Source organism: Ixodes scapularis, unplaced genomic scaffold, assembly GCF_016920785.2.
Source record: "Ixodes scapularis isolate PalLabHiFi unplaced genomic scaffold, ASM1692078v2 PGA_scaffold7__128_contigs__length_106722199, whole genome shotgun sequence".
NCBI lineage: Eukaryota > Metazoa > Arthropoda > Arachnida > Ixodida > Ixodidae > Ixodes > Ixodes scapularis.
In genome coordinates, this window is record NW_024609882.1 from 64106277 (window position 1) to 64118425 (window position 12149).

The 12149-nt window shown below is 46.9% G+C and overlaps 1 protein-coding gene across 1 annotated transcript; it reads right to left on the minus strand.

Annotated features, from left to right (window-relative positions):
* Nucleotides 1–2924: 2924 nt before the first annotated feature.
* LOC115324389 lies at nt 2925–11713 on the minus strand. Its single transcript, XM_042286253.1, has 6 exons — nt 11434–11713; nt 10904–11117; nt 10603–10785; nt 7360–7546; nt 7160–7270; nt 2925–3833 (listed from the first exon to the last, which is right to left on the minus strand). The coding sequence occupies exons 1-6, from the start codon at nt 11711–11713 to the stop codon at nt 2925–2927; spliced, it is 1884 nt and encodes a 627-aa protein (XP_042142187.1).
* Nucleotides 11714–12149: the final 436 nt, after the last annotated feature.

Here is a 12149-nt window from a genome sequence, read left to right on the forward strand (position 1 = left end):
ACAGAGGTTGAGCGGGAGGCCAAGTCAGTGCTGGACAACGTCTTGTCGAGAGTCTCCGACTTGATAGAAAAGGAGGATCTTGCCAGCCTTCTTGAAGGCATGGGTGTCGGCAGGACACTCTTCCATTTTACTCACATTGTGATTGACACTAAAACACAGAGAACATACCAAGTTACTAAGGACTTCATGAAGCACCTCACGTGCGAGGCAAAGAGTGTTTACAACACCGAAGTGGTCCTGGCTGATGATGTGGTTAACATCGCAATGACCACCCGTGGCCAGTCAAAAAATGTTAGGCAAGTTGGAGTGCATGTTTATTTCATACCTTTTGAAGAAAAGAGAATTTTTAATATAAAATCTGTATCCTCACTAATATACTTTCAAATTTAATGAAAACCATTTATTCCTTGTTCTAGAAAAGCAACACCTTGATATTGACGATATACCCTCATGCTTGAAAGATGTCGAGCACAGTAGTTATCTCATGTGTTATTACACTTGCCTTAACTGTACAAAACCTGATTTGACACCTCGACTGCTGCCCAGCATGCATGGAGGAGAGGCATAGTATTTGAATACTTATACCCAGTTTCACTTAAAGAAAAAAGTGCATTTTGCGCATAGTTCATACGCAGCATGAAGTAGTTTATACAAAATATGGTCGTCAGAGGAAAAAAAACATTGTGCTTCTAAGTTTTAAAAACATATTTTAAGAAAACAAATAACATACCTTATATGCACATAAAAGTATCTCAATCCACCACATACTAGGGAAAATTAGTAGTGCTCCACGGGGATGAGGACTTTCTTACAACGGTTCTTGAGGTGAAAATGAGCATGGCTGCTTACAATTTCCTCATCCCTTCATATGCAAACTGTGGCATGTTAGCACTTATACTAACTTCCTGTGAAGAACACTTATTTAGGTATAGTCACTTTGTGTCAAACCAATTTCTTTCCTCGTTTTCATTACAGATGGCACGAAGAACGGAAGTTCAGGATCACAAGCTCTAACGCCCACTCAGTTCGCACAAGGATCAAGCCATTCGAGGACTTGGCAAGGCAGATGGCCAACAAGAAACCTTTTTCAACTGCCGCAACTCGATATGGTACTAAAGCTCGGTGTCTTATTGACAAAGGTGTCTCTAAGTTACATAATATCTAAAGCTTGAAGTTGCTGCCGAAACAATGAATTAATCACAAATACATGCATGGCATGACAAACACCAGCTGCCACAAACGTTTTTTTTTTTTTTTTACGCTCCTGTTCTTTTTTTGCTCATCAAGTTTTCCTTTTGAGTGTTTTTGCATTTTTTTTAACTGCATGCAGGTCTCCGAAATGAACCCCGGGCTCGGAAGGTGCTGGAGAACAAACTGCAAACTCCGATCCTTGAGGTACGTGTAGCAAAAAATATAAACTTATGTTATCTCTCGGGCACCTCTCATAACGACACAACACATCAAGATCCAGCGGACCGGCTCTGCCATACCAAGTGCACCAAACGGTGCATGACAGACACATTGTGTTGAATAGGCCGATGTACAGCCAAATGACAAATTTTAAAGCTGACTATTACTCAAGTGTGTTCCATCCAAGATGTCAGTACACCAAAATGCCTGCAGGTCGTTTTGTGCCAAATCGTCGCAGGATAATGACCTGCAAAAGCAGATCAGTTGTAATTTGTGTAGCCAGATTAAAGATTAAGTCAGATTAAAAATATCTGCAATAAAAACATGAGAGACCTGGTGCCTAGAATCAATAGATCTGAACACACACAGCAGCATTGATTTAGGAGCTGCTTACCCCTAATGTACATTTTCACATAATGGAAAAAAAAAAAAAAACTTGTTCAGGCCACTGGAATCCTGTTTTAGTTGGTGTGAAATGAGCCTTTTTTAACATTATGTCATGCAATTGTCCTATAAAATAATAAGAAGGGCCTCCTATTTCTAGAGGGTTTGTGTGATTGCTGTTATTGAATAATTGAAACAAAAGAGTATAACACTACAGTTGAATACAAACTACAGTAAAACCTCGTTATAACAAAGTTGAAGGAGCGGTCGTAATTATTTCGTTTCACTTTTACAGCGCACTTGCATTGATCAGTCGTCTATCGCTTCTACTTGATTCGAGTGCAAGGTAGTCAAAACCAAATTGATCTATTTTTCAGACTGGACTCGTTGCACTGCCAGAGCAACCATGGCTCGCTTGTAGCCCCGACGGACTGATGAGGTACCGGGGCCACACATTGGTCGTCGAGATCAAGTGTCCAGCAAGGTGCGAGTTTGCACCCATTGTTGACAAGGTTACCAAGAAGATCTGTGTCGACTTCCTGGATCGTGAAGCTGGCAAGCTGGTTGTGAAAAAGTCGCACAGCTACTACACGCAATTGCAGCTTCAACTTTACATTTTGAACTTGAGTCGAGCAGTTTTTTTTGTTTGGAGCCCCAAGCAGACCAAGAAGATTTTCGTGAACAGAGACATGAGCCTTCTTGCAAAGATTGTTCCAAAGCTAGAATTTTTTTATTTTTCTTTCTTGCTCCAGGAACTTTGCGAGACCACTTAGATTTGACCTTTTTACCCACTTCAGCTACAATCTATGCCTCCGGGAACCTGCTGTTTTTCAACACTCACTCGTAGAACTCTGCTTGTATTGTTGCCAGGGGGAACATTCTTTGTACAAACGAATAATGCCAGCATGTAGCCTACGAACAAACTGACCAAATGGTGGCTCGGTGCCAGCATAGCTCAGGTGATCCTGCTGGGAGAGTTGGAAGCATAATATTATGGGGCCCTCTAGAAGTACTGTGATACCAATAAACTGAATACATGTTGAAAGCAATAACAGTCCACTTTATTTCATGTTTTTAAGACAAAGTTTTGAAACACTGCCCTGATCTAGCCCAAAACAGTCAACATTCATTCAAGTCCTAATGATTGGGCTCTGCATATTCACTAGCCCGCCGCACACCTTCATCACCTTCTCCATGTGCGGGATCAAAGAAAGTGGGACACGGTTCGTTAAAACGTTGTGAAGCTTGAGCCTTTGGATAGCTCTTTCAACATGGACTCTCACTTGTGCAATAGTTAAAGTGTCTTCCATGTCTTGCTTAGACAGTTGCCCTCCTCCCACATTGAATGGCGGCATCATGAGGATAGCTCCCTCTTCCGCCACGGTTGTTTTTATGGCAGGAAAGCCTTTGTCGCACATGACGACATCGCCTGGCTCCACGAGGGTCAAAAATCCAGAATCACGAGTGATAAAAGAATCTGAATGTCTTCCACCGTAGACCCCTGAAAGAAACGATACCATTCCGTTCGGCAGGATCGCCACAAGCCACTTCAAAGTGTAGCACCCTTTATAATGTGAGTAAAGATAATGCTGTGCTTCTGCATCTGTAGGCGTTTCCGTACGGACCTCAGTACAATCAATAATGAATGTACACTTCGGGTACTGCTCCTTAAAGCACACTGGGAGTGTGTCCTTGATTGTTTGTCGAGGAGGCACAAACACCCAGTTCGCCAGCTTCACACTCAGGCAATCTAGTGTTACCCTAAAGACTCTCGATGCAGTCGACTTCCTTATGCCAAAGATGGCACCCAGTGCTGTTAAGCTGATTCCCAACTTCAATTTCATCAAAAAAAGGACCAATCTGTCCTCTTTGGTCACATCTGACGAACGGTACCGTTGCTCAGGGAGCATGTTGAGCAGGACGGTAAACACTGTTGCAGTCACGCAGCAAAGATCCTGAAATAGGTGCTCCGACGTCTTCATAGACTCGTACCCCAGAAAACCACATCTCCTTGCCCAAGGCTTTTCAGGATGGGTGACCTAGAATCGAAATAGTACAGTTGCACATATTTAAGACATCACTATTTTAAACCCAAGAAGCAGTATACTAATTGTCTACTATACCCATTTTAAAGTCAAGACTAAGGCTAGTTCTATGCATGATTGATTGCTGAGCAAAGTAGTACATACAACATTTGGATGTCAGATAAAACACAATGAATTTCGCATTGGAAATGTGTACGTCCTAATGATATAACTAACTGATCTTAAATAAAAATTTAAGTATCCTAATTCGCCACACAAAGGGGAAAATTAGAATGCTCCACAAAAAGTCGAACATTTTTAGTGCAGTTCTTGAGGTGAAAACGGGTATACACAAACTTTGCTGTCAAGTCACGGCACGGTAGTGGCGCGTAGGGCACACTTCAGGTCTGAAGTTGTGGGCGAAAGTCAACAGAAATCCCTATGCGGTACAAGTATTGCTGTGTTTGTTTGGAAGAAACCAAACAAAAACCCGCCTTCTCGTAAAAACGCCATGACCGGGGCTGTACCAGAAGAGTTGGAAAAGTTTTGAAGGTCAGTTTTTGTGTTTTCTGCCTGCATGGTTCGTCAGAGATGGTGAAAAAGGAAAACCAGACGCCGTCGGACCACGATTGCTTGCGCAGCAAGCACTCTGGTATGAATTCACGGATACTTGTGGTCGTCAGCATTATTTGCTTTGTTAAAACACGAACGCAGGAAGACCACAAAGTTGCGCAGACCACCTGTGGATTACGTTCAGTGAGTCTGCTCGTTCAAAAGGCCGCCTGATCTTTCGAACTGTCTGCTCTTTCAAACTTTCTGCTTGCTGTCGTCTGCTCGTTCAAACGACAGCGTCCCGTAGACCGTACATTGACCCGGAAATTGCAGTAAGCAAGTGCAGGCCTCAAAAGGCTTAAGTTTGAAGGTTTGTAGCGGTAACTAGGCTCGGTGTGGACATACAAGGAGATGTTGATAATTGTTACCACTGGCCATCACTGACAATTGTTATGCCCAATTCACTTAGTTAGATTCTGCTTGCGGTTTTCAGTACCGACGTCAACCATATCAGCTACGATTCACATTATTGTAGCCCAAGCGATGTCGTGACTGAAAATAGCAAGCAGAATCTCATGTGAATCAGGCTTTAGTGTCCACGCGGAATGAATTGTGGATGTCAGATTATTCACGCGAGGTTTTGCAGTGTAACAAGCCCCGTTAATTTCACAGAGGCCACTAAAGTAGTCGGACATTGCCAGGAAGACGTAAAATCAACAATTCCAACGCGAAAACGAGCATGCGGACTCACACCGACGCTGACAACATCACATTCCAATGGTTTGTTTATGGGCAATAGCGAGCTTCGTGCCCGCACTCCATCGTGCATGCGCAGCACCGTTGGCGTCCGCTAGGGGTGCTCTGGTTTGTTTATAAACATGAGTTGGTCTATATGCGATTCCTGTAATTGCCCTTTTCCACATACTGACGGCACCAGGCGGTGGCTGCACGAACTAAAAACCGAGGAAGTGACCTGCACTACCAATTGATAATGGGAGCTACGCTATCAGTTTCTTCGCTATCCGAGCTGCGGCACGTGCGCAATGGCACGCGAGCCACACGAGCAGTACGAAGGTATGCACCTAGGGACTTTCATACCTCCTGGTCAGCTTCGTAGGGACAACCAAGCATCTCGGTGCTTGGGAAATTTAGAAAAAGGTACATTGGGACGCTGTCTGCTTTTGTGTGCTATCAATACCTTGCCGATTGAGTCAAAGCAATCCAAGTTCCAAAGACGTTGCCATGCCGACAATTATTGCATTCATTTAGGCTTAGGAATGGCCAGAATCGAGACTATCTAAAAAATGCGGCGAGGTCATTGCTCATGCTTTGTGATTTAAGTGAGGTAAGGCAAAGCGAAAGCCTCCTGCACCATTCATTGCTGACTAACTCGCCCAATATTGCAGCTACAACGACATATCAGTTTTAAAGCGAGTTGCACTCACTCACCGGGGCACCGCCATGTTTCCCCGCATCCTTACCGAGCCAGTCACACGATTTCAAAATCCCTCTCCTAGGTACAGCGGCTAACTTTAGCCGCTGTTATTGCTTAGTGAAAAAGGGCCCAGAAGCATTAAGGCTGAACTCCATGGAACAAATTATGCAACGAATAACTGGCGAACGCCGCTCGACGGCACGCTCGTTTTGTGCGCGACGTAGCAGCCACTGTGTTGATTCCACGCGCAGAGGAAAAGCCGCCAGGCGAAATTCGTCGTTTATTCGCAGCATATTCGTCCCGTGGAGTTCAAAGGCTGTAGTGGCCACAGATGCAGAGCGTGACATGCGCTGAGCACTCGGCATAAAAGAGGATGTTCTCGGGCGCGCAACATTCGCGCGCCTGGAGACAGATGCACGCCAGTAGAACGCACGAACCAGTCGCTCCTCCTTGTCTCGGCTCATTTCTTCGGAGTACACGCTTATTGTTCCTTCCCCACAAGACCTTAAAACCTCATTCACACAGCCGTTCTTTACCCCGTCCCGGTGATAGAACTGGGCGGCGTTCCCGCCCGAGGAGAGGGTTTTCGGACCGAAATCGTGCCGCCGGAGCCAAACGACGGTGTTCTACGTCCCCAGCGCCGATAAGAGACGCCGGCGCCCCGCCCCATTGAGGGATGGCCAATCACATACGAAACTTTCGCTCAATCTGGCGGATTTTCAAAAGTTGGGCGACCATGGGCAGAACTTCGGGAGGGAGGACTGACCGTACCCTATAGGAAGAGACGCTGAAAACGTGACAAGCTGGTGACTTTGGTGAAGCACAGGTTGCACAGCTGACAACTACGGTAATTAGAGCTAGAGCTGCCATTCTAGGTACTTTTTCCCTATGGAGTTGTTGACTGGTCGCGCGACCAACGCGCCTTTAAAGAGGGGCATCCGTGGCGTCCACCCAAACGTTGTGTTTTTCTTTCCGTCCACTTTCTTCAATTATTTAACACAATTAGATATATTAGCTCCAGTTATGCGCTCTACTCGCTGATCCACGGCCTCCTTTCAAATTTCTCGATTACTCGTGCCAACTTCCGCCGTTTGGCGTCGGACGCTCGCGCGTGTGCAGAACGCTTCTCGGAAACGGTCCAATTGCTTTTGGCATACATCAGTTCTTTACTCTCCTCGAATGATGTTGAGGGGCATGGCAACCATTTTCTGTTCTCCACAATAATTTACTAGTCCTTAGCCGTTCGAAACTCAATTAACATCATCTGTCAAATGTTTCATCTTTAAGAATTCTGTTTAATGAATTTAATGACCAAACGTCTGTGGCGTGCCTTAAGGATACACAAAAAAACTACCTTGTCTGCTTGGGGGATGTGAGTCACCTGTGTCGATCCAAGAGCTCCGTCAGTGGCAGAGAGCATGAGCTGCAAAGGTCCCTTGCTGTTTGCAGCGTCTGTCTGTGTTTCCTGCGAAATACAAAGAAAACAAAAAAACGGATAAACTGTTTGGGCATATATCAGAACCCGTGCGGTTGTAACTTTGTAAAGCAGCTTACCATTTCGGCAGTCAACGGAAGCGGCTGCACATCCCATGCCACGTCTGCCAAAAGCTGCAAGTCTTGCTCCAAGTCCGAGTCCGGTGAGCCCTCGCTTTCCAGCAGCTCCGACGCCTCCGGCGAAGACGGTTCGAGCGGAGGCGGTGGGGTCAAGTTACAGGCAGCGGAGCGACTCCGATTCGCCCACCTGTAGTAAACAATCAGAAAAGAATGCGTGCAAGTCAGAGCGAAATTCGGACTACAATTATATGCTTCATCTTACCTTTCGTGCCTTCCGCCGCTTACACGCCTCTTTTTGTATGTATCGGGGAACAAAGTTGGCAGGTAGGCTGGGTTGGCCTCAATCTCGCTTTTCGTGTTGTTGACGAAATGTTGGCTGCAAATTCGCGTAGACTTTGTTGGCACCCAAGGAGAGCCATCAGAGCTATTAAAGAAAAAGAAAACGAGGCAATTTAGTGTATTTAAGCTATTTAATCACGCGTAGAGGCAGAAAACAATCACTCACCCCGTCCTCCGCACAGCCCTAACCCAAGCATCTCGGCGATCTGTCTCGTACCACTTCCCGGGAAACGAATAAAACTTCACAAGAGGAACTTTTCCCTTGGTGTTGGCCTCGCTGTTGTGGCAGTTCACCACGCAACAATACCTGCTGTTTCTTCTACTCTTCGACGCTATATTCTCCATCGCGTGAAGCGTACAAAACATGCACGCCTCCAGGACCGTCTGCTTCGCTACTTCTAAATAAAACGGCCACCCCTCCCCAGGGGAGGATGTGGCGCTGCGTATGCGCGGCGAAACTTCAGCCGAACAGGCCTATCGAGATCCGGAAGGGCGCGCCGGCGCGCCCTGCAGCCGCTTTTTTCTTTGTCTGCTTGTTGTCAGTTGCTGCTCGAAGTTCGCTCGTCCTACCTGCTTCAATCTGTCGCCTAACCCTGCGGTCTTATTGGGATGTCTCTCGACAACGTATTGGATGTGCACCAAAGCTATCAGTGTTCGAAAAGACCCACGTGTATGTCGGCAACGAGCGATTCTTCAAAGAAGTCGCAAATTCTCGCGGTTTGGTTGGGTTCGGCAAGTGACAGCTTGTGCGCCGCATCGTGTTGAAACTTCCAAGGAGCCGTTCCCTCTCGTTTGTGTTTGTGTGGTTGTCCTGCTTTGACCGTGTCGACAAATATCACGGATTACATCTTTCAAGTCCGCTATTGTTATGGTAAGTGCACTGCAACCTACGTGTTGGCAACGATTGACCGTTCTTCTACGCGTACTCTTCTAGATTATCTATAGAACTATGCAGCGCCTATTCGCGCGGCAGCCAGGAGAATAATTTCCCCGAAAGTCTACCTGTATAGTATTCACAGATCGCTTGCACGTTTGTACTTGTCTACAGAAGAGGTAATAAACTTCGAGGAGAATTGAAAACAATCTTTTCTGTCGGTTTTCCTGTCCACTTACAAGCACCTACCCGAGTGCATTTGTTCTTCGTGTTTTCTCCATGTTATAAATACGTTTATGAGTTTCGGGACGTCGTAAATATGTTTAAGATAACCAACCTCCCAAGCGATACCCATTTAGGGCTAGCGCATAATTTGCCAATTCGAATGGCACGTTCAAACGTGTGGTCACGTGCCATGTCGAACGGGTACTCGTACCATACGGCACCCGTATCAAACGGGCACCTGTATCAAACGGGTACCGTTTCGAACGGGTACCGTTTCCAAACGGGTACCCGTATCCCATAATCACGTTTGATCCAAACGGATCGACAAGTTTGATTCAAACGGGCGACCAGTTTGCCACCCGTTTGAATTTCAAATGTTTTTTTTTCAGTAGGGTTCTGACCCGAGCTACTCTGTCCGACTCCGGTGTATTCGGGTCCGCCCTCTTGAAGAGCTCTTGCATGACCTGAACGTACCGGTCCTGACTTTCGTCCAAGTGCTGCGGCCTTGCCTCGAGCTCTCGGAGAATCTGCGTTGCGTAGTCCACAGGCAGGAACTCTTCCCGAAGCCTTGTCTGGCTCGTGAACGGGGCCTGCAACCCCAACCAGCTTCTAGCACTGGCTTGCAACACCAGCGGGACAATCCGGTCCATGATGAAGGCTTACGAGGCACCGTAGGCAAGGTGGTACGTCTGCGACTCCCCCAGGAAGTCTGCCACGGACTTAACGTCGTCGTACCCCACGTAGACTGGTACAGTCAAGTGTGGTCGGGGCTCTTGCGGCGGGGTCTCCTGCTGGCCAGGCGTGAGGGCCATGCGCTGCATCACGAAGTTGCATATCACCGCGATTTTTTGAGCAGGTTCATTTGTGCCGCTGCGGCCACTGCAGCTTCCTGCTCCCGTGTGAGCATGGCTGCAAGCACAGAAAAAGAAACGCCGCCCAGAAACCAACACAAGCGTGCGAAACTATTGCCGCAGTCACAAAACGAACGGTCAAAAACAAACCAATACAACAAACGCGGACGTGACCGAAGCACGGGGCGGTAGGAAACACGGGGAGTGGAAAAGGGCTTACCAAAAGAAGAAACCAAGCCTCGTGAAATTTCTGCGAGTGAGTAGCATACCACGCTTGGGCGCCATTGTGGCCGGTTAATTTGTGCAACATTACCACAAAGCTATAGGATGGATTCTGTGTTACCAATCCCTTGTGAGGTGCACACTGTGACGGGGGGGAACCAAGGATGATAAGAACGACATACATAAAAACTGTGAGTTGGACTGAGCAAAAAACGAGAAAGAAGACGCAGTGAACGTGGTGAAGGTGTGAGTAACTAGAAGACGAAGGCAGCAAGGCCAAAGCAAGAGATGGATATAATGAAAAAGGAAGACGTGATGAGAGGAAGATGACACAGGCTTGTGATACGTGAAAAAAGGGCGGGCACGACACGGAACCCGGCTCGACAGCAGTGGTCCTGGCAGCCAAGGAAGAGCCCGGACAGACAAATCCAGGCCCGTGGGGCTGTTAACCAAGCTTGCTGGGAAACATCCGCTTGTGCTAAGCGAGCCTGCCAACTCCATGCCAATGCCGACGTGCAACACCGTGCCGTAAGCGGATTTGCCGAACTGAACTTTGCTTATATATCTACACCGCTTTATTTCTTACTTTTTTTTCTTACGACTGTAAATATCTTCCGTCTTATCTTCACCGTTCTGGAATTCTGAGTCCCTTTATTTATATTTTTCCATCACACGCAACATACAAGTGGCCTAAAGTGCAGATCGATGTGTCTCAACACTGTACCTGCATACTCGTACACTGGGTCGCAGTCGACCAGGCCCTCCAGCAGCCGCACCACTGGCTCGTTCTGGACAGGGGGCAGATAGGCGGCTCCGTCGGAGTCGTTATCGTTGTCAAGGCGGGTGGCCATGTGCCCCGCTACTGCCCCCACAAGCACAGAAATTGCGCTCATGGGTGTGGGGGGCAGCCCCCTCCTAAGGAACAATCGTGTATGTCAAGTCACTTGATTAAAGCAGTCGAGATATAGGCACATACTGAATATTCTAAAGAAACACTCCTGTACATAGACGAGGCTGGTGTTGAGGAAAGAACCCGAGCGCGTCCGTTTCGTTGGTGGCCGTTTTATTCTCTCGTGCCCCGATCCTGCCGTTCGTGGTCTCGTGTTTTCCTGTCGTCTCTTTCTTCTTCTGGTAGTTGAATTCCCGTAATCTACAACAGCTGGGATGTTTTAGCACGATATTTTGTGACACGGGTAAAAAATAGAAAGGTAGGTTGATCAATAAGGCAATAACGCCGTAAGAGTAAACTGCAACAATGCCATATTATGCCATTTCGCATGAAAAACAACTATTTCCCCTACGGAAGATATGTCGACATCTGCTGTGTGCCTCAGTACAACAGAGCTAAAGTGGATCTAAACGGGAGCGGGATAATCCACGGCACTCGGAACATTGCGCATATCACGATCTTTCTATATACTGAACTGAAGAAAATGCGGAATGACACACGCTGACAAAAAGGAAGCGCGAAAAGGTTTCCCAATATTATCTTTCGCCAATCGCAAATGCTAGGTTAGATCGATCACTCCGAGTAACATGGACGAGCAGGGACAGAACACTCACCTGTCTTGTGTGTCTTGCGCTTCTCGTCCGAGCGCTCGTTCTTCCACTTTTGTTTGAGGTTCCCCCAACACTTCTTGAGCTGATTAGAGTCCCGTCGACTAACGCCCGGTAAGCAGTTATACTCATTGCAGAGTTTCTCCCAGGTCTCGTTTTTGAGGTTCGAAGATACGGAGTCTGTCTTTTTGCATTCAATGATCGTTTTATGCTTGCCGACAAGCCCCGATAGAATAGATATTTCATCAGCGGTGAAGCGCGGCGATTGTTTTTTTTTAGTGGCCATTCCACTGCTGCTCAAGGGTTGGGGGAATCTCAAAAGTTTTACCGTTTAACAGAAGAAAACTTGCACAGAAGGGAAGGCTGGAGCGTCCGGACGAGCGAAGAGCAGCGAAGAGCGTGCTTGGCGGCTATTTGGTATGTTGCTAGACGAAATCATCATTATGTCCAGAAAACGCGTACAATCGCTAAAATAATTAAACTTCCCATTACAATCTCTCGCGATTTATGTTTCGTAAACATATGCTATAAAGAAAATTTAGAGAAGTACCTTATTTTAAAGTCTGAAAGAACTTTTACGAGAAAAACTGCAGCCTACTCTCGCTCCCAGGCGAGGAGGGCCGCGACCGCTCGCGACTTGAACGGGATTTGACGAAGGAAGTTCGCGGGAACGTCTGTGAAACGTAAAACGCAGCTTGGGCGTTTTCAAGTCGAACTTGGTG